The sequence below is a fragment of the Narcine bancroftii genome, chromosome 5 (genome assembly GCF_036971445.1).
Source record: "Narcine bancroftii isolate sNarBan1 chromosome 5, sNarBan1.hap1, whole genome shotgun sequence".
Lineage (NCBI taxonomy): Eukaryota > Metazoa > Chordata > Chondrichthyes > Torpediniformes > Narcinidae > Narcine > Narcine bancroftii.
Genome location: NC_091473.1, coordinates 198,359,117 through 198,385,679, shown reverse-complemented (window position 1 = coordinate 198,385,679; position 26,563 = coordinate 198,359,117). Strand labels below are relative to the sequence as shown.

The 26,563-nt window shown below is 45.3% G+C and overlaps 1 protein-coding gene across 6 annotated transcripts in view; it reads right to left on the bottom strand.

Moving 5' to 3' along the window:
* Positions 1-26,563, bottom strand: part of ints3 (integrator complex subunit 3) — a 147,670-nt gene that overhangs the window by 47,834 nt on the left and 73,273 nt on the right. For all 6 annotated transcript variants that reach the window (XM_069940619.1, XM_069940624.1, XM_069940620.1 and 3 more), the window contains 5 exons: positions 24,446-24,637; positions 9,386-9,473; positions 8,603-8,682; positions 4,201-4,292; positions 3,590-3,696 (listed from right to left, as the gene is read on the bottom strand). In XM_069940619.1, the coding sequence (XP_069796720.1) occupies positions 3,590-3,696; positions 4,201-4,292; positions 8,603-8,682; positions 9,386-9,473; positions 24,446-24,637 (559 nt within the window). The remainder of the gene's footprint in view (positions 1-3,589; positions 3,697-4,200; positions 4,293-8,602; positions 8,683-9,385; positions 9,474-24,445; positions 24,638-26,563) is intronic.

The following is a 26,563-nucleotide window of genomic DNA, read 5'->3' as shown; positions in this document are numbered from 1 at the left end:
AATTTATGACTTTAAAATAAATTGATGTGCGTGTTTTAATTAAAACAAAAAATGTAATATTTCACAAAATTTCCTTTCGTCAACTGTCAAGCCAGACAACGATTTGCTTCGGTAAAAATTGTCCTGTGCCCTTTACAGCTAGAAAGAGAAACAGAAGAGAGTCCCCCCCAGAGAGACTGAGTGACTGGATTTGCCTCGAGCGCTCCTGCAGTCAGAGCCTTCAGTCCAAACCATCAGCATCCTGAGCTCCAGATGCACACCTCTTACTCAATCAGGAAGCTTCCAGTGCCCTCTCGCTTCCCGGATCTGAGATCTGGGACTCCTTCAGGCAGTCTCCATCAGTGCGTATCCTGGTACGAGTCGCTTGGTCACAGTCACCTAGAGCCAGCATGGGTTCATCTCAGGTCACCAACAGCCTGCCGCCTGTGTGTTTGTCAGCTTTAGAGCCCCTTGCTGCTTCGCCACCATGGTCAGTGCCCCGTATGGTTGTCCTCTCCACCTCTCCTTCTCAAATGATGGTGGTCTCCCTGCTCTCTGGTGCCCAGGTCGCTGGTACTAAATGTGTCACCATTGATGGCTTTCTTACCCAGATTCAACACATGAACAAGCAGCTGGTCAACGAGAGTTTGTGGACAAGCAGTCCTCATGGGAGGAACAAGCCACTGCAGAATGAGGAGGGCATCGCTTGGCGCAGGTACTGTCTCTCCTAGCGCCAAATCTCAGTCAATGCTGAGCTCCAACCCCATACCCTCCCTATGATCAAGGTGGGGGGGGGGGGGGGGTTCCTTCCACTTCCTGATGTGGATCAGGGACTGCTGTAAGTTGCTCCCAGCACTTTTGGTCGGGGGGCAGGGGGGGAGAGTTTGGCAGAATCTGGGGAGAATTTAAAAATATGGATGGGTGGCTGAGGGCCAGGGTAAAAATCGATGGGCCAAAGGAACTGTTTCCCTCTAGGATGCTACACAACACTCCAGCAGGCATTACAGCTTTAGTGGGGAAACAGAGGGATGGTTGAGCAGAGAGCGTGATTGGATAAATGTGGACAAGTAGGACGCGCTGGTGCTTAGAGTTATAACCTGCACCATGTATGGGCAGAGCCATTGCGAGGTAGGGTTCACTGATCGTGTTTGGATCTGGAGCTGATGGATTGGACAGGAGTCTGTGGCTGCAGAGGCTGTGGGAGCGCTGGAGGCACATCCACAGACACTCAGCGACTCTGAGGAGACTCTCTCTTGCTTTTCTGTCTTTGACCGTAAGGAGCACCGGGCAATTTCTGCGGACTAAATGCAATTTCGTGTAATATTATATCTGCTTTATTAATGATGATAAAAGAATCTTGAATTAACAGATAACCAGCCCTTCTGGGAACTGGGGGGTTTGGCAACCTGAGTTTCCCCAAAGTTTGCTGGTAAATTAGAAGAAAGCAGCCAATCAGCACGCAGTGCAGACTTCCACTGCCAGACCTGGTCAGGGTTTCGACCGTTTCCTGTTTGTGTTTCAGACTTCTGGCATCTGCAGTTTTTGGATCTCCATTTACTGACTCACACAACACTATTACAGCACCAGTGGCCTGAGTTCGAATATTGGCGTTGTCTGTCAGGAGTTTGTACGTTCCCCTGTGACCTGCGTGGGTTTTCCCCGGGTGCTCTGGTTTCCTTCCACCCTGCAAAACATTTATTTGGTGGTGACCGGGGGGGTGGGGGGCAGGGATTTGCAGATTAATTTGGGCCAGCACAGGTTTAAATGGCCGGAATCAGCTTCTAGCATGTTGTTAATGTTAAAAAAAACCCTGTGATGAAGTCCATAACCGCACAGCACTGCGCCTTGAATGAAACTGATGGGGCTTGCACCGAGAACTTGCACAGACTCAATGGGTCGTATGGCCTCCTTCAATGCCAGAGGAAAGAAAACACGTGCCACTTCGGACCCTCTTGAAAGTCAGACCAGATGGAAGATCATTCCTCCTGCTGCTTGTTTCTTATTGACTTGGACCATAAGACAGAGGAGTAGAAATGGGCCATTCAGCCCGTCGAGTCTACCCCGCCACTCAATCATGAGCTGATCCATTTTCCCACTGGCCGGCCTACTCCTTATAATCTTTGATGCCCTGGCTGATCAAGAACCTATCAACCGCCTGTGGCAACAAATTCCACAGATTCACCGCCCTCTGGCAGAAGAAATTCCTCCATGTGTCTGTTCTAAGCGGACGAGATGATTTCAAAGCAGCGAGAGTGCTCAGCTCTCTCTGTGGCCACAGGACTGATTTGGTCAAGGATTTTATGAACAACAAGGGATCTGATCATTGCTAGCAGTCACCACAGCATTTGTTTTGGCCTGAGATTTATAAGTGCATTGATTAAGGCCTTTCTTTAGCTGTAACACTCAGCTGCTGTGCCTTGGTAGTCTGCGCCACTTGACATTTAGAAATTAAACATTTATTTCTCCTCCCCCTGCCCCTTTGGAGTTCAGTGCTGAGCTCTCCTGAGCAAGCTGTTGGTTGTGTGGTGTTTTCACAAGTGTGAGCACTGCTGGTGGACTAGACCAGAAACACATCAATGGAGAGTTCTTTACGAGGTTGACATGGCACCCTTTGGGGACTGTTGCCTCCACTGTCCCCCTTCCCTTCCCCACCATCCTGCAGGCACTGGAAGGTGCTGTAAGTTGTCAGAGTGTAAACAGGAGCTAAGTGACACTGAGGTAGAAGGGTGAGCAGGTCGTGTTTGTCACAGAAGCCTGAGGCTCATAAATCCAGGCTGCTGCCGTCAGAGATGCCGTCTTTTGGACCGGATCTCAAACCAGCCACAGGCACCACCTGCCCTCTGGAGCCTGCTATTGAGAGGCCGTGTCGGTGGGCCTGTCCCTTATTGTGAGCAGTCTGTTCTGTGGACTGTGGGTTCTATAAATGCTCAGTCCTAATTCCCCAGGGTAGATTCTAGACAAGAGGGCATGAGCTAAGGTGGGGGTGGGAAGAGTCAAGTTTATTGCCATCAGATTGCACAATTACAATCCGTCGAAACAGCATTCTCAGGTCCTCAGTTCAAAACGTGCAGGCATCCAACCAGAAATGACACACACATCGACAAACATATGCAGGACAAGTATTCATATATAGAAATAAATAAATATAGTTTCATGAAATGAGTCTCGGAGGGTCAGAGTGAGCAGTCCCTTTGGTCGTTCAGCATTCTCACTGCCCATGGGAAGAAACTGTTCCTCAGCCTGGTGGTGCTGGCTCGGATCCTCCTGGATCTCTTCCCCAAAGGGAGCAGCTGAAAGATGCTGTGTCTGGGTGGAAGGGGTCCTCAATGATTTTGTGCTGTCAGAGCATAGCGCTAACTGTGACACCACACTTTATTGCTAAATGACCATACTCGCATCCTGTGGCATTATTGTATTTCATGAAGCATTGGCACAGACAAAAGAGCTTCTCATTTGGAGAGCCATCGGAAACACAAGCCAATCGGAGTTCAGGCATGAGGAGAGGCATGGCCTGAATGGACATCGCTCTCTCCCACTTACCAGCAAGCTGTGGGACACGAATACAAACACTCACGGGTTGGCTGACAAAGTCAGGACCTGAATCATTTACCTTCCACGGGTGGTGAGGGTGAGCTGCAGAACTCTGGAAACTTCTCTCGTATCATAGCCCGCAATTCTTTATCCAGCTTTGGATTGTCAAACAGGGGAGCCAAGGGCCTGAGGGCAAAGAGAAAGGATTGGTGAAAGATGATATGGGGAGCTAATTTTCAGGGTGCCTGGACACAAAACCCTCCTTTCGCGCCGAGGATACATGCACTATTTGTGTTCAAAATGTCTCTCACTCCCTCCCCCCTCTCTTCCTCCCTCTACCTCACCCCCACTCTCTCCTTCCAACCCCCTCGCCCTCTCCCTCCCCTCTCTCTCCCTACAACCTGCCCTCTCCCACCTTCTCATCCCCTCTCCCCCTCTTCTAGAGTCACATCAGCCCCACTTGGAACAGCATTCCTTCATTGTCATCCAAGAGTTCTCTTCCCAACGGGGGCATCTGCTGCATTTTGAGGGGCACCTAAACATGGATCGGAGCTGGTCTTGCTGCTGAAGTCGAGATCCCAAAGGTGGATCAAAACCACCCCACTTTCTGATCCCTCACCACCTGGGAAATAATTTGCCCTTCTGCTTTCCCTGCCAAGTGAACCGTAGTTGGAAGACGAGGGTACTTACGCCAGAACTCGCTTTTCCACAATGTGATTAAGGGAGTTGAAGACACCTTGGCGCACATGGGTCTCCAACGGGGGATAAAAATGCGGAATGATCTGCCCAAGATGACATGAGGAGAGTTAGTGACCGAGCCTGCAACTGAAATGGCAGGAACGCCTGCCAAGTATGACCGCTGACACCCCACCCCACCCTCAGCCCAGCCCCATGCCAAGGGGGATGGGCCTGGAATTCAAGCTAACAGCCGTCACAACTCTGACCGTAGCTCAGTGGGTGGTGAAGCTGCATCGTGGTCCCAGTGATCGCCATTTGTCGGTGTGGAGCGGGCATTCTCCCCATGATCCTGCGGGCTTACCCCACCCCCATCCCAGGGTGATCTGGTTTCCTCCTGCCTCCCAAGATCCTGTGGCTGAGTTACTTTCTCACTGTAAATTACTGTGTATGGTGTGGGTATGGGTGCGAGCAAGCAGTAGAATGTGGGAAGGGAGACTAGAATGTGGGGCAAATACCGGATGAGTGTCAGAGCTGATTTGCTAGACTGCTCCTTGAAGAAGGCACCTCACTCGGCCAGGGATATTCAAGTCAAGTTTATTGTCATCTGATTGTACCAGTACAACCCAACAAAACACCGTTCTCCAGTCCTCAGTGCAGAACTCTCAGACACGCAACCAGACATAACACACATACAGACAGACAATACATGCAGGACAAATATTTCATACATACAAATAAATAAATATCGTTTCATGAATATGAGAGTCCTGGAGGGTCAGTGTGAGCAGTTCCTTTGGTCGTTCAGCATTCTCACTGCCCGTGGGAAGAAGCTGTTCCTCAGCCTGGTGGTGATGGCTCTGATCCTCCTCTATCTCTCCCCCGATGGGAGCAGCTGAAAGATGCTGTGTGCAGGGTGGGGAAGGGGTTCTCAATGATTTTGCACACCCTCATCACACAATGATCCCAGTAGATCACGTTGATGGTTGGGGGGGGGGAGGGGGGGAGCGGAAGGAGACTCGAGTGATGCTCTCTACCACTCTTATGGTCCTGTTAATTGACCTCTGATCTATTTCTTTGCAGCCACTGTACCCCACTGTGATGCAGCCGGCCAGGATGTACTCGATAGAGCTCCTGTGTAAGGTTGACATGATGGTGGCCAGTGGCTTTGTCCGCTTCAGTCTTCCCAGGAAGTGCAGTCACTTCCTGACAAGTGTGGAGATGGGTCACTAGTTCACTGAATTCCAAGGAGCTCTCCACTCTCTTTACTACAGAGTTATTGATGTGTTGTGGAGGGTGTCCGTCCTGGTCTTCCTGAAGTCCACAATCATCTCCTTCGTCTTGCCCATGTTGAGACACCCAGTAGTTACTCTTGCACCACATCACGAGATTTTCTACCCCAGACATACAATGAACACACTGTTTCTTCTACACTCAGGTCGCTTGCCATCCTTTCTCATCCTAGCTTTTGTTCTCAATTATACATTGCCAAATACAACATGGCACCCACCAAGGCCAGGTCATGCGAGACCTCCTTTGATGCATTGGCCATCCCTGCCTTAGGCACTATTTTGCATAGATACACCGTAGCCCTCATCCACATATCCTCTATTACCTGCACATCTGCCCCCACCACCTCCTCCAGCACTTTCTGTGTCTTTATTATAATCACAGACATTCGTGTGGCCCATCAACGTTCCGGGCCTGGGCCTTTCCTGGCAGGGCTTGACCCACAGGCAGTCACCGCCCTCTGCAAGGGTCATTCTGGAACCAACCACTCAAGGATCTGAAATAGCAAGCGTTCCAGATAGGGCAAGGCTGACAGGTTCCCTTCCTGGAAAGGCATCTAAGAACCAGATGTCTTCCCAGGAAGTGCAGTCACTTCCTGACAAGTGTGGAGATGGGTCACTAGTTCTCTGAATTCCAAGGAGCTCTCCACTCTCTTTACTACAGAGTTATTGATGTGTTGTGGAGGGTGTCCGTCCCTTCACTCAGCGCACAGCGGAGATCACACGGAGCAGCCGGATTTGAATGGCTTTGGGTTAACGAGAAGAAAAATGGCGATGCACGAGGTTACAACAGCTTCTTTAGCTGAGAACAGCTTATTCCCACAGGTAATGAGACTGTGGAATGATGCTTAAACAGCTCTCGGTGACTCTGCTATTCGTTAGTATCCGCCACCTACGGGGATTGGTAGATGTCAGTTAAGTGGATTTTACAGTTGCTTGAGATTGCATGTTGCATGATTGGCGAGCCAACTGATAAAGGGTGCCAATTTTAAGCTATTGTATTTTTTTTACCGGTTATTTTTTGCTTTTTTTGCCTGTTGCTTGAGGCTGCCGGGTGCTTGAATTCTGATTACAGGGATTTTTGTGTGCTGGTACAATAGATGACATGACAAATAAACATGATCTTTAGCCAGAGAGGGAAATGAAGAAAGATGTGCTCAGCATAGAAACCAAATGGATTTTGTGCTACAAAACGGTCTGACCAGGACACCATGGGAAAATTAAGGTGCCACCTTGTCTTGAATCAACAACGCTAGATTAAAAAAAAACAGTTAACATCTGCCATCAGGGATGGAGTCACCACCTTAGTCCTCGCGGAAAGAGGTCAACTCTGGTGCCAATTTGCAACTAGTTGCATTTTGGAAGGGCAAACCAAGAAAGGACGTGCACGGTAAATGGTAGGGCACTGGAGGAGTGCAGTGGGAGAACACAGGAATCTGGCAATACAGATGCTCCTTTACTTACAATGGCTTGACTTACAATTTTTCGAAGTTACAATGGTGGCGTTGGTGTGAATGTCGTTATTGGTCATCGTGCAACACCTGATGGATGCTTTGACTGGCGCTATATTTCACGATTAAATTTTTTCTCAGTGCAGAATAAAAGGTATTCAACATTTAATTATAAAATAGGTTTTGTTTTAGATACATTTGCCCAGCTGTAGGCTACAGTAAGTGATCTGAGCACGTTTAAGGTCGGCTCAGCTATGATGCTAAGTAAGTGCGGTATTCTTTTACAACTTATGATTTTTCCACTTACGATGGGATTATCGGAACGCAACCCCATCTTGAGTAGAGGAGCACCTGTACATAATTCCTTGAAAGTGACGTCGCAGGTAGACAGGGTCGTAAAAAGAGCTTTAGGAATATTGGCCTTCATAAATCAAAGCATTGAGTTCAGGAGTTGGGGTGTTATGGTAAAGTTACACAAGACATTGGTGAGGTCAAATTGGGAGCATTGTGTCCAGTTTTGATCACCCGACTACAGGCAAGATATCAGTAAGATTGAAAGAGTGCAGAGAAGATTTACTAGGATGCTGCCAGGTCTTCAGGAACTGAGTTACAGTGAAAGATTAAACAGATTAGGACTTTATTCCCTGGAGTGTAGAAGAATGAGGGGAGATTTCAAAGAGATATTCAAAATTATAAGGTCTAGACAGAGTAAAAGTGGGTAGGATTTTTTCACTGAGGATAGGTGAGAACCAAACCAGAGGACATGGGTTAAGGGTGAAAGGGGAAACATTTAGGGGGAAGTCTTCACACAGAGAGTGGACAGGGTGTTAAATGAGCTATCGGCTGAAGTGGTGAACGCGGGCTCAATTTTAACATTAAGAAGAATTTGGCCAAGTATATAGAAGGGCCAAAGCGGCCTGTAATGTTCTATGGTTCTAAAATGGTTCCATATCCCATTCACTTTCGCACCCAGCCCGCTGTCCAATCGCAGTGAACAGCCTACCCTGATGCAGTGGTGGAGTTTGCCTCCTCGCACCTCCAATGGCTGCCTACTGCCCGGCCCGTGTGGAGTTTGCTCATTCGCCATGACAGTGTGCGTTTCCTTGCAGACGTGCAGGGCGAGAGGTTCACCAGGTAGTGTAACTCACCGAGTGTGGGAGTGAATGGCAGAATCAGAGGTGGGGAGCGGACGAGAAGTCGGGGAGGAGTGCAAACGGGACAGTCAAAAGGGTTTGCTTCCATGATGTGCAACTCGACAAGGGTCACATGGTTAGCACAACGTTGTTACAGCACCAGTGACCCAGGTTCCAACCTGCCACTGTAAGGATTTGTACATTCTCCCTACATCTGCTTGGGTTTCTACTGGATGCTCCGGTGTCCTCCCATCCTTCAAAGCATATGAGGATTAATTGGTGGCACAGGCTTATGGGCCTGTTAGTGTGCAGCATGTCTAAAATTTTTAAAAAATTTAAACACAAATCCACAATTCGACTTGATTGTGAGGTCACCAGCCACCAACTCTGAATTCCCTCCTTTCATTCAGGGTGGGGGTTACTGTGACTAATCGATCCAGTTCAGGAAAGAAGGCAAGGTGGGAAGGAATGAAGAGACCATCAGGAACACAGTTTCATGCCATCTTGTGTTCCCTGGCAGAGGGAAACCTGCAGCTGTACTCACCCGACAGATGAAGTCCAGTAGTGTGGCAGTGATAGCAGGATGAGGCTTCATGGAATGATGCATCACAAGAATGGCAGGCTCTGAAACAAGCGAAAAGTCAAATCCTTCAGCAGATGACTCCAATCCATCCACTGCCTCCAGTGGACAGTCTCCAACTTTGCCATGGGACAGTGGAGAGGGCGTTACACATCTCGAACCCATGTGCCACTGGACAGTGTGGAGGGAGTGACACCACATCTTCTAACCCATGTGCATGGGAGTGTAGAGGGAGAGTTGCACATCTCAAACCTACATGTTGAGGGACAGCATTACCGCCCCACTAACCCATCTACAGATAGACCCTGACTTATGATGTTCCAACGATAATTGGAAGTTACAATGATCAGATTCCGGGGTCAACCTGTATCAATGCAGTTGATTTTCCTTTTCTGAAGGAAATGCTTCTGTCTAATTGCTTCCCAACACCACCCCCCACCACCCCACCAAACGTCATAATTTCAGCGCTCCTCTTGTAGTGACATCAAGGATACATGCTTTGACAGACCCAATGCTGTTTTTAAAAAGGTGATTTGGAACTCGTGCACAGATTGCCGTCACTGGGAAAGGAGAGAGAGCGACGGCATTCTGTGCGGGTTGCTAGTTAACCAGCGCCATGTCGGCTCCCCTGGCAGGGACAGCGCAGGGTGCTGCTTGTACAAGTAGACCCCGATTTACGCTAATTTCAACTTACGATGAGAGTCGCAGAACCGAACCCCATCAGGATGATTACTGCAGGATCCTTACCGATATTCATGATGCTGTCCTTTTCTGGATTGAAGAAGAACCAGTCGTAGAACAGGGCAAGTTTGGCATTCGAAGCAGCAACGTTGGACTGCAAGAACAAGGGGACCATAAGTCAATAAGAGCAGAAATAGGCTATTCAGCCCATCAACTGGACTGCAAGAACAAGGGGGCCATAAGTCAATAGGAGCAGAAATAGGCTATTCAGCCCATCAAGTCTGCCCCGCCATTTAATCACGAGCTGATCTATTTCCACACTCAGCCCCACTGCCCCAGCCTTCTCCTCCCAACCTTTGATGCCCTGGCTAATCAAGAACCTGTCAATCTCTGCCTTAGATACACCCAATGACCCAGCCTCAGCAACCGCCTGTGGCAACAAATTCCAGATTCACCTGGCTGAAGAATTTCTTCCGCGTCTCTGTTCTAAGCAGATGCCCTTCAATCCTGAAGTTGTGCCCTTTTGTCCTAGACTCTCCCACAATGGGAAACAACCTTTCTACACCTACTCTGTCCACGCCTTTCAACATTGAAAATGAATCCAGATCAAGAGCTGTCAAATGATAACCCTTTCATTCCCAGAATGTACCCTCTCCAACATCAGCATATCCCTTCTGAAATGAGGAGCCCAAAACTGCTCACAATACTCCACTTGAAGTCTCCCCAGTGCCTTATAAAGCCTCAACATCACATCCCTGTTCTTATATTCTATTCCTCTTGACTACAAAAAAATTTTTTTTAGCCCCTCCTCTTAACAAACCCTCCCTAACCCCAACCCCCAAAGCAAAATCAACAAACAGTGCTTACATATGGTCGTATTATTGATAACCATATAACAATATACAGCACGGAAACAGGCCATATCGTCCTTCTGTTCTGCACTGATTTACGTGAAACTCGACTAGTTCCACCTACCCACTCCCATGCCCATAATCCTCCAACCCCCTATCATCCATGTACTCATCCAACCTCCTCTTAAATGATAGAACTGACCCTACCGCAACTACTAGGTCATTCCACTCAGCCACCACTCTGAGTGCAGAACCATCCTCTTATATTACTCCTAAAGTTTTTTCCCATAACCCTTGACTTATGACCCCGTACCAATCTCCCCTACCCTCAGGGGAAAGGGCCTATTCACATCTACTCGGCCTATTCCCTTCATAATTTTAAATACCTCTATCAAATCCCCTCTCAACCTTCGACACTCCAACGAATAAAGACCAAGTCTACTCAATCTTTCTCCGTATTCCAGGAAAATTTTTGTAAACCTTCTTTGCACACTCTCAACCTTCCTATAATTTGGAGACCAGAACTGCCCATAATACTCCAAAATTTATAGTAACACATTAAAGAAAGAAAGAAACTAGAAAGAAGACTGGATTGTACTAGGATAGCCTATGGGGCACCAAGGACTTTATCAAACATAAAAGTATCTTAACTCATCTTACAAGTAGCATCGTAGCGATCAGAAGAGGTAAAATCTTTTGCATATATGGGCTCCATATTTGTAAATATTTGTTATACTTGTTCCTCAAGTTATGAATGATTTTTTTTCTAATGCAATACACTTCTGAATTTCTCCATGTAATCTATCGACAACTAAACATGAATTCGATTTCCAAGTAACTTTCTTGCGACCACCAGTACTTTTTCCACCAAGTTCTTTTGATTTAATGTAAGTTTCAATTTAGGGTTCATCCCTTCCACGTTCTTTAATCAAAATAGGTCAGGGTTTTGTGGGTATAAAATACCAGTAATTGTTCCCCGACTTTCACTCAAAAAGCTCTCACTTTCAGACAAATCCATGTTGAGTGCAGAAGTACCTTCTATACCACATCGAAAACACTTATTTGATGAATCTGATTTTATTTTATGCAATTATGATATATAATTGATGCCGCTTTAGTTGCCCATTCAGAGCCAGCTCTTCAGCACTTGATGTCCTGTTTTGCGGAAACTGCCAAAATGTTTGGCCTGGAAGTCAGCCTGAAGAAAACTGAGGTCCTCCATCAGCCAGCTCCCCACCATGACTACCAGCCCCCCAACATCTCCATCGGGCACACAAAACTCAAAACGGTCAACCAGTTTACCTATCTTGGCTGCATCATTTCATCGGATGCAAGGATCAACAACGAGATAGACAACAGACTAGGCAAATAGCGCCTTTGGAAGACTACACAAAAGAGTCTGGAAAAACAACCAACTGAAAAACCTCACAAAGATTAGCGTATACAGAGCCGTTGTCATACCCACACGCCTGTTCGGCTCCGAATCATGGGTCCTCTACCGGCATCACCTACGGCTCCTAGAATGCTTCCACCAGCGTTGTCTCCGCTCCATCCTCAACATTCATTGGAGCGACTTCATCCCTAACATCGAAGTACTCGAGATGGCAGAGGCCGACAGCATCGAATCCACGCTGCTGAAGATCCAACTGCGCTGGGTAGGTCACGTCTCCAGAATGGAGGACCATCGCCTTCCCAAGATCGTGTTATATGGCGAGCTCTCCACTGGCCACCGTTTCAGAGGTGCACCAAAGAAGAGGTACAAGGACTGCCTAAAGAAATCTCTTGGTGCCTGCCACATTGACCACCGCCAATGGGCTGATATCGCCTCAAACCGTGCATCTTGGCGCCTCACAGTTCAGCGGGCAGCAACCTCCTTTGAAGAAGACCGCAGAGCCCACCTCACTGACAAAAGACAAAGGAGGAAATACCCAACACCCAACCCCAACCAACCAATTTTCCGCTGCAACCGTGTCTGCCTGTCCCGCATCGGACTTGTCAGCCACAAACGAGCCTGCAGCTGACGTGGACATTACCCCTCCATAAATCTTCGTCCGCGAAGCCAAGCCAAAGAAGAGAATATTGCACTGATCTATATTGTACATTGATTGTATTTGTCATACAATCTCTACACACGTCCCTCTATGTGTCTATTATAATACACAAATCTTGCTCCCATTTTTGTTTAGATTTATAAAGTCCAAGTTTAGAAGTTGCTCTTTGCAAAACACGATACATTGCAGAAGTAAATTTCCATACTGTCCCTCGTCTAATAAGAGTTTCCACTTCACTAAAAAGGGGCAATAATATCTCTGATCATAGTTTATCTCTTAAAATTCTTTATATTTGAAAATAGCACAAAAGCATATTTATAGACATTCCATATTTATCTCTCCATTGAGTAAAAAAGGACATTAACTGTTCTTGTTTACAACAATCTTCAATTATTCTAATTCCTTTATCAGACCATATTTTCAAAAACTTGTCTTGTGAGAAAGGTAACAAACCATTCTGGAACAATAGGGTTTTAGGTGATATACTCCCTTTTGTTCCAATTTCCCCATCTATCTTACCCCAAATATCCATTAAATGCTTTAATAAAGGGGTATCTTTAATTCCTGTCATTAGTCTTGAATTTCATTTACAGACGAAATCTGCAGCTGAATTTTCTCCAATTTTTCCTAATTCTATGTTGACTCATCCTGGCATGGTCACTCCCACGAGAAAGGACACAATAAATCACACTTGGTCTGCCCTATAATAATTGTTGAAGTTTGAGAGTTCCACTCCCTCCCCCATTTCATATTTCCATGTTAATTTCTGCATTGATACTCAAAATAAAAATATCACCACCCATTTATTAAGTTCTTTTTAAAAATTCTGAGGTATTGAACTAGGTAATGTCTGAAAAAGTTGATGAATTCTTGGAAAAATATTCTCTCTATTAAAGTAATAGGAAATGTCATCCATTTTTTTCAGATCTTCTTCGACTTTATGAAGCAAGGGTAAATAATTCAATTTATATAAATTCTTCAAGGTATCATCTGTCCTAACCCTGAGATATTTGATCCCTTTTTTTGGCCATTTATTTCTTTGACATTGCATAGAGTTTCCTTTAGTAAAGAGCATAATTTCATTTTTATCCTTAACTATATTTTGCCTTTGTTTTTTGCGGTAATTTTTAAAATTATTTTTTTTTCACACTGTGAACCATATCAACTAAAATACATACAAACATTTCCCTCTTAAATATACACAGTGGCATTTTTTCTCCCCTTTTCCCCCCCTTACCTTCCCTCCCCACTCCAAATTCAATAAATATTCAACATATAAAATACAATAAAACCTTTAAACAATGTCATCACACAATGAAAAATAAACAGAAAAATGTCTGATCTACTTTTACACACTGGATCAAGTCATTTTGTCTTCTTATCATTTTAGGGGGTGGAGGTCCAAGGCAAGCTCTCTCTGTTATGTTCCATGTACGGTTCCCAAATTTGTTCAAATAATGTGACTTTATTTTTTAAATTATATGCTATTTTTTCCAATGGAATACATTTATTCATTTCCATGTACCATTGCTGTATTCTCAGGCTCTCTTCCATTTTCCAAGTTGACATTATACATTTTTTTGCTACTGCTAAGGCTGTCATAATAAATAATTTTTGCGCTTTATCCAATTTGAGGCCTAATTCCTTACTTCTTATGTTACTTAGAAGAAAGATCTCTGGATCTTTTGGTATGTTATTTTTTGTGATTTTATTTAATATCTGATTTAGATCTTCCCAAAACTTTTTCACTTTCTCAGATGCCCAAATTGCATGTACTGTTGTTCCCATTATCTTCTTACAGCGAAAACATCTATCTGATACTGTTGGGTCCCATTTATTTAACTTTTGGGGCATGATATATAGCCTGTGAAACCAATTATACTGTATCATGCGTAACCTTGTATTTATTATATTCTTCATAGTTTCAGAACATCACTTTTCCCATGTTTCATTTTTTATCTTTGTTTAAATCTTTTCCCCAATTTTGTTTGGATTTACAGCTTATTTGATCATTTTCCTTCTCTTGCAGCTTGATAGATATGTTCGTTATAAATCTTTTAATTATCATTGTGTCTGTAATCACATATTCAAAGCTGCTTCCTTCTGGTAATCTCAGTTTGTTTCCAAATTTATCCTTTAATTAGGCTTTCAGTTGATGGTATGCAAACATTGTACCATGAGTTATTCCATATTTGTACTTCATTTCTTCAAATGTTAATAAATTATTTCCCAAAAAACAATTTTCTATTCTTTTAATTCCTTTTCTCTCCCATTCTCTAAAGGAAAGGTTATCTATTGTAAAAGGGATTAGCTGATTTTGCGTCAATAATAATTTTGGTATTTGGTAATTTGTTTTTTCCTTTCTAAATTAATCTTTTTCCATATATTGAGTAAATGATGCAATACTGGTGAGCTTTTATATTGCACCAGCTTTTCATCCCACTTATAAAGTATATGTTCTGGTACCTTCTCCCCTATTTTATCTAGCTCTATCTTAGTCCCTGGTTTTACCCTTGTCTGATAAAAATCTGATAAATACCTTAATTGTGCTGCCCTATAAGAATTTTTAAAGTTTGGTAACTGCAAACCACCTTGGTTGTACCTCACTGTTAATTTATCTAACACTATCCTCGGTTTCCCCCTTTTCCATAAAAATTTCCTTATTAATCTCTTTAGTTCATTAAATAATTTCTCCGTTAAGGGAATTGGTAATGATTGAAATAAGTATTGTATCCTTGGAAAGACATTCATTTTAATGCAATTTATCTTCCCTATTGTAAGGGATACTGAAATGTGAGGAGTCAAGTAAGTGCTAATTAAGAATAAAGTATGATGGGTTATATCAGGGTGAAGGGATCATGGAACGTGAGGAAGGTTTAAACAAGTATAATAAAATAGGGGTCTTCAAAACAGGATAGCAAGTAGATAGATTTAGCAAGTCTTGGGGGTTGATTAATGAGTAAAGAACAAAGACATGATATTTCCTGGTAAACAAGTTTGGAGGAAGACACAGAAACTGATAAGCAGTTAGATTACATGTAGACATGTAATTTAGCATTGGTTAATGCTAAACCAATCCAGGAGGCAGAAGAATGTTAAGGGGGAAGGTACCTCTGTACTGAAATGAAATGTATAAAAAATTGGGTAAGCCCCAGTATCAGTGTGTATTCCCAGGGTAAGGGGAAGCACCCAACTTTGCATTGTTGTAATAGTATAATAAATGTTCTTTGTTCTCAATTTTTGTCTCAAGTGAAATCTGTGAAGGCACCTCTGCTTCTCACACTATCAACGTTAGTGGTAATTCTTTCCAATGTTCTAAGTCTTCCTGCAATTTCTTTATTAGTGGATGATAATTTAATTTGTACAAGTGGCTTAAATTATCATCTAACCTAATACCTAGGCATCGGATTGCTTGTGTTTGCCATTTAAATGATGATTCTTTTTTAAATTCTGTATAATCCACATTATTCATTGTTATCACTTCACTTTTATTTGCGTTGATCTTGTATCCCGATATTTCTCCATATTCCTTCAATTTCTCATGTAGTTCTTTTATTGACATTTCTGGTTCTGTTAAGTATACTATGATGTCACCTGGAAACAAAATGATTTTATACTCCTCCTCCTTTATTTTTATCCCTTTTATTTTATTTTCTGTTTTTATCAGTTCTGCCAATGGTTCTATTGCTAAAGCAAACAGTGAGGGAGATAATGGACATCAGTGCCTCGTTGCCTACTTAATTTAAATTGGTTCGATACATACCCATTTACTGTTACCTTTGCTAATGGTCCATTATATAATGCTTTAATCCAATTAATATATTTTTCTGGTAGATTGAACCTCTGTAATACTTTGAATAAATAATTCCATTCTACCCTGTCAAAGTATTTTTCTGCATCTAAAGCAACAGCCACTGTTGGCTTCTTATTTCCTTGAAATGCATAAATTAGATTAATAAGTTTACAGACATTATCTGCTGTTCATCTTTTCTTAATAAATCCAGTTTGATCTTGTTTTACTATTTTTGGTACACAATCGGCCAATCTGTTTGCTAATAATTTTGCTATTATCTTATAATCTGAATTAAGTAGAGATATTGGTCTATATGATGCTGGTGTTAGTGGATCCTTCCCTGTCTTTGGTATTACTGTAATTATTGCTGTCTTACATGAATATGGCAAGTTTGAGTTTCTTCTGTCTGGTTCATTACTTCCAGGAGAGGAGGAATTAATAACTCTTTAAATGTTTTATAGAATTCTATTGGGAATCCATCCTCTCCAGGTGTTTTATTGTTTGGCAGGTTTTTTAATATATCCTGTACTTCCTCTATTTCAAATGGTTTTATCAGTTTTGTTTTGTTCCTCTTCTTACAATTTCAGCAGTTCAATTTTAGCTAAAAACTCTATTTTATCTTCTTTCCCCTAATTCTCAGTTTGGTATAATTGTTCATAAAATTCCTTAAAGTTCTAATTAATCTCCATTGGATTATATGTAATTTATTTGTCCTTTTTCCTTGATGCCAATACAGTTCTTTTAGCTTGTTCTAAGTTGCCAGGCTAATATTTTGTGTTTTTGCTTTATTTTTATTATGTTCTTCTCCACCTTGTAAGTTTATAATGTTTCGTATTTTATTTTTTTGTCCGCCAATTCTCTTCTTTTTGTTATATCATCCCTTGTTGCTAGATCCTTTTCTGTACTTACTATCTCCCTTTCCAACTGTTCTATTTCCAAATTGTAGTCCTTTTTCATCTTAGTTACATAATTTATTATCTGTCCTCTAATGAAGGCTTTCATTGTGTCCCATAATATAAATTTGTCTTTCACCGAATCCGTATTTATTTCAAAGTACATTTTAATTTGGCATTCAATAAACTCTATAAATTCATGCCTTTTAAGTAGCATGGAGTTTAACCTCCGTCTATATGTTCTTGGTGGGATGTCCTCCAGTTCTATTGCTAATAACAGGGGTGAATGATCAGATAGTACTCTCGGTTTATATTCAGTTTTTCTAACTCTCCCTTGAATATGGGCCGACAACAAAAACATATCAATCCTTGAGTATGTTTTATGCCTACTCGAATAATATGAGTATTCCTTCTCTTTTGGGTGCTGCCTCCTCTATAAATCCATAAGTTTCATTTCCTGCATTGATTTAACCATAAATTTGGCTACTTTATTCTTTTTCCTTGTCTTTTGTCGAATTTTATCCAACGTTGGATCCAAATTAAGGTTAAAATCCCCTATCAATATATTTCCTTGTGTGTCTGCAATCTTCAAAAAAATATCTTGCATAAACTTTTGATCCTCTTCATTAGGTGCATATATATTGAGCAAATTCCAGAATTCTGAGTATATCTGACACTTTATCATTACATACCTCCCTGCTGGATCTATTATTTCCTCCTCTATTTTGATTGGTACATTTTTGTTAATTAATATGGCTACACCTCTAGCTTTTGAATTATAAGATGCTGCTGCTACGTGTCCTACCCAGTCTCTCTTTAATTTATTATGTTCCACTTCAGTTAGATGCGTTTCCTGCACAAATGCTATATTTATTTTTTCATTTTTCAGTAAAATTAATAGCCTCCTCTGTTTCATTTGGTTATTGTGATAGTACAGATCTATCACCAATGTACATAGTGTATATAGTTACTGTATCTAGACTGTGCTTACAGCGATTGGCTGAGAGCTAAGCCACACCTATTGTTTGGGCCTTAAAGGGTTGTGTCCCTAGCCAGGTCGGATCATTCCGGACTGGTCGGCCACCTGTGAAGAGCTCCGGTCTTTTGCTAATAAAAGCCTTGGTTTGGATCAACAAGTCTTTGGTTCTTTCGACGAGCTCTACAATTTTATTAGCAAAAAGAATTTTTTTTGAAAGGGATGGAGCGTTTAACTCGGCCAGAAAAACTTGATATCGACCCACAGTCAGCTACAGCCTTCAAAGCCTTTAACTTCTGGCTGCTGAACTTTGAAAACTTCCTGAGATTCATTCAGGTAGAGGAGGATAACCAGCGTCTAACAGCATTGCTGTCTATGGTGTCCTTGAGAGTCTACGAGAACATCCAGGATGAGACCACTTACACCGCAGCCATAAAGGTACTGAAAGGACTGTATGATCAACCGGTGAACAGAGTTCATGCCCGGCTCGTGCTTGCGTCGAGGAAGCAACAGCCCGGTGAGTCCAGCAGAGCATATTTACAAGTATTAAAGGCATTGGGCAAGGACTGTAACTGTGTGGACAAAACTGCTGCCGAGATCACAAACGATCTCGTCCGGGATGCCTATGTGGCCGGGCTCAGATCGAATGAAGTGAGGCTGCGCTTGCTCGAACAAGGGGTAGAAAAACTAGAGGACGTGGCCCGGATTGCAATCACAATGGAGGATGCAGCCTTAAAATCCACCGAGCTCTCTTGGGACTGGACCCCTCGTTCTGATGTGAGTAGAGTGCCCTTCTACCCTACCCCTGACGGCCTGTCGGCTGCTGCTACCCTCCCCCGTGCGGAACCGAAATGTTATTTCTGCGGGAGGGACAAGCACAGCAGATCCCAGTGCCCAGCAAGAAAAGCCAGGTGCCAGAAGTGCCTTAAAAAGGGCCACTTTGCTGCAGTCTGTAGGTCTAAAATGGCCGCCAGCAAACACAGTGCCTCGTGTGAAGCCCAATCGCCGCTTTCCCATTCAAACTCTTCTTCCCCAGAGCTCTCGTCCAATGAGAGCGAGGGCTCCCCTGCACGGCAACGCCTGACGTCACGGAGACGCCGAACCCGGAAGGGGCAGCCCACCGTCGCAACCATGGTGATGGCCTGCCTCTCGCCCCCGTGCGGAACACTTGACACTACAGCCGCTGCTGCCGCCGCCACAGCCACCCCCGGGGCCGACGCTACCGCCGCTGCTGCCGCCGCCACAGCCACCCCCGGGGCCGACGCTACCGCCGCTGCTGCCACCGCCACAGCCACCCCCGGGGCCGACGCTATCGCCGCTGCTGCCGCCGCCGCCACAGACACCCCCGGGGCCGACGCTACCGCCGCTGCTGCCGCCGCCACGGACACCCCCGGGGCCGACGCTACCGCCGCTGCTGCTGCCGCCACAGACACCCCCGGGGCCGACGCTACCGCCGCCGCAGCCACCCCCGCGGCCAACCAGGTGCTCACCCTAGCGTCCATCGCTGACGACCGCCAGGGCCCGACCACCGATCACGAGCAACTACAAACCCCACTACTTACCATTCACCTGCCACAACAGCACTTCCGGGAGGTTCTCCAACCTTCTCCTCGAGCGTTGACTACGTCATCCCGTTGCGTGACGTCATCCCGTTGTGTGACGTCATCCCGTTGCGTGACGTCATCGCGCAAAACTCGCCTGTCAACTGCTTCAATAACATTAAACCAGCAATGCTCTCATCCCCTCACCAGAGCAATGGAACTGATTAAAGTGCATGGACACTACACCAATTGCTTATTTGACTCTGGGTCAACTGACAGTTTTATCCAGCCAGATCTGGCCCTCCGTTGGGGACTTGACATTATCCCCACTACCCAGAGGATCTCATTAGCGACGAGGTCGCACTCGACTGGGATAAAGGGGTATTGCATCGCCACGCTGGAAGTACAGGGCGTGACGGTCACCCACTTTAAATTATTCGTCCTTCCCCAATTGTGCGCCCCAGTGTTGCTGGGATTAGACTTCCAGTGTCAGTTCCAAACGGTGTCCCTACACTTTGGGGGACCCCACGCCCCCCTCTCGGTCTGCCATCGCCCCACTCCCGAAGCACCCGAGCAACCCGCCCCCGTGCCCCGGGGCCAATCCTGCGGCCTTTCCACACTCCGGATTGCCCCGCCAGCACTCTTCGCAAACCTCACCCCTGGCTGGAAGCCTGTGGCCACCAAAAGTCGGCAATATAGTTACGAAAACAGGCAATTCATTAGGAGTGAGGTGCGTAGATTGCTGGATGAGGGCATCATCGAACCCAGTTCAAGCCCCTGGAGAGCCCAGGTGGTGGTTGTCAAGAATGGGGAAAAACTACGGATGGTGGTCGACTATAGCCAGACCATTAACCGCTTCACACTCCTGGATGCGTACCCCCTGCCACGCATCACGGATGTGGTGAACCAGATCGCCCAGTACCGCATTTTCTCCACTATTGACCTACGTTCGGCCTACCACCAGCTCCCGATCCGCTGCGAGGACCGACCATTCACGGCCTTTGAAGCGAATGGGCGGCTATATCAATTTCTCAGGGTACCATTCGGGGTCACAAATGGTGTCGCGGTCTTCCAGCGGGAAATGGACAGGATGGTGGACCAGAACGGGCTAACCGCTACCTTCCCGTATCTGGACAATATCACCATCTGTGGCCACGACATGCAGGACCATGACGCCAACCTAGACAAATTTCTTCAAACTGCCCGTCAGCTAAACCTGACTTACAATTTGGACAAGTGTGTTTTCCGGACCACACGACTCGCTATTCTAGGTTGTGTGGTGGAAAACGGGATAGTCATGCCAGATCCTGACCGCATGCGTCCCTTAATGGACTTACCCCCCCCACATACCCAGAAAGCTCTCAAACGCTGCCTGGGCCTTTTCTCTTATTACGCCCAATGGGTTCCAAACTACGCCGACAAGGCACGTCCTCTTATCAAGACCACCTCTTTTCCCCTCTCGACCGAAGCCACAGCGGCTTTCGATCGAATCAAATCTGACATCGCTGCTGCGACGCTGCACGCGATCGATGAGTCTGTCCCGTTTCAAGTCGAGAGCGATGCATCCGACTTCGCCCTGGCAGCCACCTTGAACCAGGCCGGTCGGCCTGTAGCCTTCTTCTCCAGAACCCTCCAGGGTCCGGAGAGTAGACATTCCTCGATCGAGAAGGAGGCCCAGGCCATAGTTGAAGCGGTACGTCGTTGGAGACATTACCTCGCTGGGAGGCGCTTTACACTGTTGACTGATCAACGCGCGGTCTCCTTCATGTTCAGCAACACCCAGCGTGGTAAGATAAAAAACGACAAAATCGCCAGATGGAGAATCGAACTCTCCACCTTTAACTATGACATCCTGTACCGGCCTGGTAAGCTCAACGACCCGCCTGACGCGCTCTCCAGGGGGACGTGCGCCAGCATACAGATGGACAGACTACGGAAACTCCATGAGGCGCTCTGTCATCCAGGGGTCACTAGGTTTGCTCACTTTGTCAAGGCGCGCAACTTACCCTACACAGTTGAGGAGATCCGCTCCATGACCCGAGCCTGTTCGGTGTGCGCCGAATGCAAGCCCCACTTCTTCCGTCCGGATAACTCCCACGTCATCAAAGCCACCCGCCCCTTCGAGCGTCTTAGCGTAGACTTTAAGGGACCCCTACCGTCGACCAACCGTAATACCTACATCCTTACGGCCATCGACGAATACTCCCGCTTCCCATTCGCTGTGGCCTGCCCAGACACCACTGCCACCTCAGTGATACAGGCCCTTCAGAGTATTTTCACCATCTTCGGGTACCCCAATTCCATCCACAGTGATAGGGGGTCCTCATTCATGAGTGCAGAGCTGCAACAGTACCTTCTGGAGTGTGGTATTGCTTCAAGCAGGACCACGAGCTATAACCCACGCGGTAATGGCCAGGTCGAGAGGGAGAATGCCACCATATGGAGAGCGGTTACACTGGCTCTCCGGTCTAAAGGTCTCCCCACCTCTCACTGGCAGGAGGTTCTCACTAGTGCCTTACACTCCATCCGCTCCCTCCTATGTACTGCAACAAATGCCACCCCCCACGAAAGGATGTTCCTTTTCCCGAGGAAATCCGAATCGGGAACCACTGTACCGGCATGGCTCACCGTCCCTGGCCCCGTCCTTTTGCGACGCCACGTCCGGCACTCAAAGAACGACCCCTTGGTCGACCGAGTGACTCTACTCCACGCGAACCCACATTACGCATACGTGGAGTTCCCAGACGGGCGGGAGGACACTGTTTCGGTGCGGGACCTAGCTCAGGACGCGGTAGACCCAGCAAACCCCCCAACTCCTTATGCTCCAGGCCCCGTGCCGCAACAGAAGGACCAACAGCACCCCAATGACTCGGGCCACCCTGCCGACAAAACGACTGGGGAATTGAGTGACGGAGCAGTCGCACCCGATGAGCCCGCTGGTGACACCACTCCAGCGACCCCAATCCCGGCACCACGGCGGTCACGCCGGATGGTCAGACCCCCTGACCGCTACAGTCCTTGACCTACCCCTTCCTTTTCATTCTCTCCCTCGTTTTTGTTTTTTTTTTTCCCGGGTCAATTCTCCAAGAAGGGGTGAATGTGATAGTACAGATCTATCACCAATGTACATAGTGTATATAGTTACTGTATCTAGACTGTGCTTACAGCGATTGGCTGAGAGCTAAGCCACACCTATTGTTTGGGCCTTAAAGGGTTGTGTCCCTAGCCAGGTCGGATCATTCCGGACTGGTCGGCCACCTGTGAAGAGCTCCGGTCTTTTGCTAATAAAAGCCTTGGTTTGGATCAACAAGTCTTTGGTTCTTTCGACGAGCTCTACAGTTATGTATTCCATTAATATTTATAGTCATATAATTCAACATGGCCATCTCATGCCCTGTTTACACCTCATTTCCACTTCCTCATCTATTTTCATCTCTCATTTTTTTTCCCCCTTTTTAAACTCAATGTATAACAACACATTCAAAACATAAAATACTTCAACAACTCCCACATCTAATATTCCCTTAGCCCCAAATGTCCCCCCCCCCCCCCCCGAGTTGCCCCTTATCCCTTGCCGGGCAATCACAACTCCCCTCTCCATTTGGATTGCGAACCCGCTCGCAAGCGTCAACTGATTTCACAGTGACGGTTATTCTCTCCCACCAAACCACCCCCCCCGGAAAAGATTTTTTTTTACACATATAACAAAGCTCACCCTCTTTTCCCCCCCTCCTTACTTCCTTTCTTCCCTTCTCTTTCCCTTCTTTAGTTCTTACATATACATTATTTTTACATCTTTAATGTATTTTATCACCATTCTTCATTCTTGTTACATCTCTTCATCTCTCCTTCTATCCTGCAGGCATTCTGCAAATTCTCGTGCTTCCTCCGGATCCGAGAACAGTCTGTTTTGCTTCCCAGGGATAAATATTTTAAGCACAGCTGGATGTCTTAACATAAATTTATAACCTTTTTCCATAGGATCGATTTTGCTGTATTAAACTCCTTCCTTCCATAAGTTCAAAACTTGTGTCTGGGTAAAAAAATATTTTTTGACCCTTGTATTCCAATGGTTTATTGACTTCTCTAATTTTATTCCTTGTCCGCTCCAATATACTCTCTCTTGTTGTATATCTCAAAAATTTTACTAAAATGGATCTTGGTTTTTGATGTGTCTGTGGTTTTGGAGCTCATGCTCTGTGTGCCCTTTCTATTTCCATTCCTTCCTGCATTTCTGTCGTCCCCAGGACCTTCGGGATCAATTCTTTTATAAATTCCTTCATGTCTGTGCCTTCTTTATCTTCCTTTAGGTCCACTATTTTTATGTTGTTTCGCCTACTATAATTTTACATTTGCCTTCTTGACCACCATTTTAACCTACAGGTTTACCTTCAGGCTATCCTGCACGAGGACTCCCAGTTCCCTTTGCATCTGGGTATTTTCAATTATCTCCCCATTTAGAAAATAGCCTGTTTATTTTTTTCTACCCAAGTGCATGACAGTACACTTTAAATTTAGAATTACAGCACAGTAACAGGTCCTATCAGTCCACAAGCCCCTGCAGCCCAATCACTCACAACTGACAAACCCCCCCCCCCCCCATACATATATGAATGGTGGGAAGAAATCAAAGCCCCCAAAAACCCATGCAAACACGGAGGGAACAAACAAACTCCTTACAGACAGCGTGGGATTCGGCGTTGTGCTACCCCTTGAATTTTATTTATCAATTCTCTGCCCATTCTCAAAGGCTGCAGGCATATCTCTTCTTCTCTTGTATGCACTGGGAGCAATTTACAGCAGCAAACTGACCAAGCAACCCACTCATGAGGGGGAATCAGGAATACCTGGAGGAAGCTCACAGGATAAACTCCACCCAGGCCGCACCCAAGGTCAGGATTGAACCTGGCTCTCTGGTGACGCGAGGTAGTGGCTCTGCTCACTGCACTCCCGGGCCCCTTGCGAGAGTGGACAACCCGGCCGCCGACAGGAGGTTCTGCCTCAGGCTCCCCGGTACTCACCGTGCATGTGGTGAGCAGCCAGCCGATGATGGCCCACCGGGGAAGGATGTCAGAGCTCAGCACCTCGTTGGACGGATGGACCACCCCACAGATGTACCGGATCAAGTCACAGCGTAGTGACTGACTGTCAGGGGTTGAGAGGTACTGCCGCTGGAACCAGTCCTGGTACCGCTTCTGCTGACCGAACCGTACCTGCAGGGATGCACAAAGATTTTGGTCTATGGGAGACATCAGAAAGCTCTCACTCAAAGCAGAGAGTTTTACAAGTTCACAAACAGCTCATTTCCAGCTGCTATTCAACCTCCCCTTGTCTTCAGCCATTGGGAGGTAAATCTGTGGAATTTGTTATCACAGGCATTTGTGGAGACTAGATTATTGGGTGTATTTAAGGCAGAGATTGATAGGTTCTTAATTAGACAGGGCATCAAAGGTTATGGAGAGAAGGCTGGGTAGTAGAAAAATTAATCAGTCCTGATTAAAAGGCGTAACAGACTTGATGGGCTAAATAACCTATTTCTCCTTCCACACCACCCCCCCCCCCCCTGAATTATGCTGGAGGAACTTGGCCAGTTTCGCAATGTCCATGGGAGGAAAAGACATTGTGACAGATTGTTATATTTTCTACTGTATATAGATATGTTTTAAAGGAGATAAATTGTGGCAGGTTTTTAGTGTAGATCACAAAAAGATGCAAATACTTCAACACAGATCTCATTAAAAATCCCAGAGCCCTGCTCAAGCCAGACAGTCCAGGTTCTAAGTGCCTTTGCACAAATTTGAAGAGTGCCTATGAGGACTTCACAAGTAGATGTTAATTGGACATGCTGTGGAGTAATTAATTATTGTTTTTGAAAGCAACAGATGAACGGACTCAAAGATTAGGTCCTGTGCCAGTCTGTCTGAATGTTCTAGGAAGGTCATGTGGTTTTGCAAGCAGAGAGAGTCAAACAGGCTTTTCTCTGAGAGAGAGAAAATTTAGTTCTACAGTTCAGCTGGGACTGGAACATGACAAGCTGGCAAGTTTGTGGAAAAACACCCATTTTGAAGATGGGTTGTGAGTTCTTAGTTTAGTCTGTTCAAAGTCCTTGTGGTGCATACCAGTGGAGAGGACTGGCTGTATAATGTTTCACTTGAAATAAGGGAAATAAAAAGGAACTCTGCGATTCCCTAAAAGAAAGAGGTTATCATCTGGAAAATCCCAACGGGGCAAGTTTCTTCGGAAAGACACTGAAGTGGCTAATCGGAAGGAATCAGTTTGTGTCCAACAAGCAAAAAATCTCTCTGAAAACCGACAAGAACCTTCCTGAGCGGTAACTATTTACCTTTCAAATACCAAAGCCTGGTGAAATTCATAAATGTTAAATTCTGTGCACAGTATAAGAATTGCCCGCAACCAGTGAACTTGGAGGAGTGAGAAGTGAGATTGGACTGTGAATCAAAGAACTTTTCTGAACCTACACATTACATACACGTGCGCTTAGAATTAGAAGGGGGTTAAGTTAGGTTAATAGTAATAAGTTAAAGTTTGATCCTGTTTTCTTGTTCAAAGATAATTAAAAGCAACTTTTGTTTAATTAACCATTTGTCTTGATGAATTTCTATTGCTGCTGGGCTTGGGGTACTCTGGGCCCACAACAATATACAGGTTTCCCCACCCCCGCACTATCTGACAGTAGAGGGCTCCTATGAAACCTTTTATAAGCCGAAATGGCGTAAAGCGAAGAAGCAATTATCATCAATTTACGTGGGAAATTTTTTGTCTGCTGCCAGTGCGGTTTTACACTGAGCGTAACACCCTTATGAGCTTTCTTAGGCTTTTCTGATACCTTAGGACACATCTTGCTAATGGATGTCCAAAATAAATCAAGATAAAGCTCAGATGCTCACAGACACAGTTCAAAGCTATGCTGAGTGCAGTTCCTGGAGAAGGAGCTGGGTAGTACTACTCTCGCTGCTCGGGGTGTGCACTGCCTCTATAAATGGCTCGCTCCAAAATAAATGCAGAACGCTATTTTTGCTTTTCACATTTTGTCATAAAAGCAAAAAATCATTTTCAGATTTCTTCTGGTTAGCAAAAACAGGTACTAATGTAGGTCTTTCGTAAAAGCGAAGTGGCGT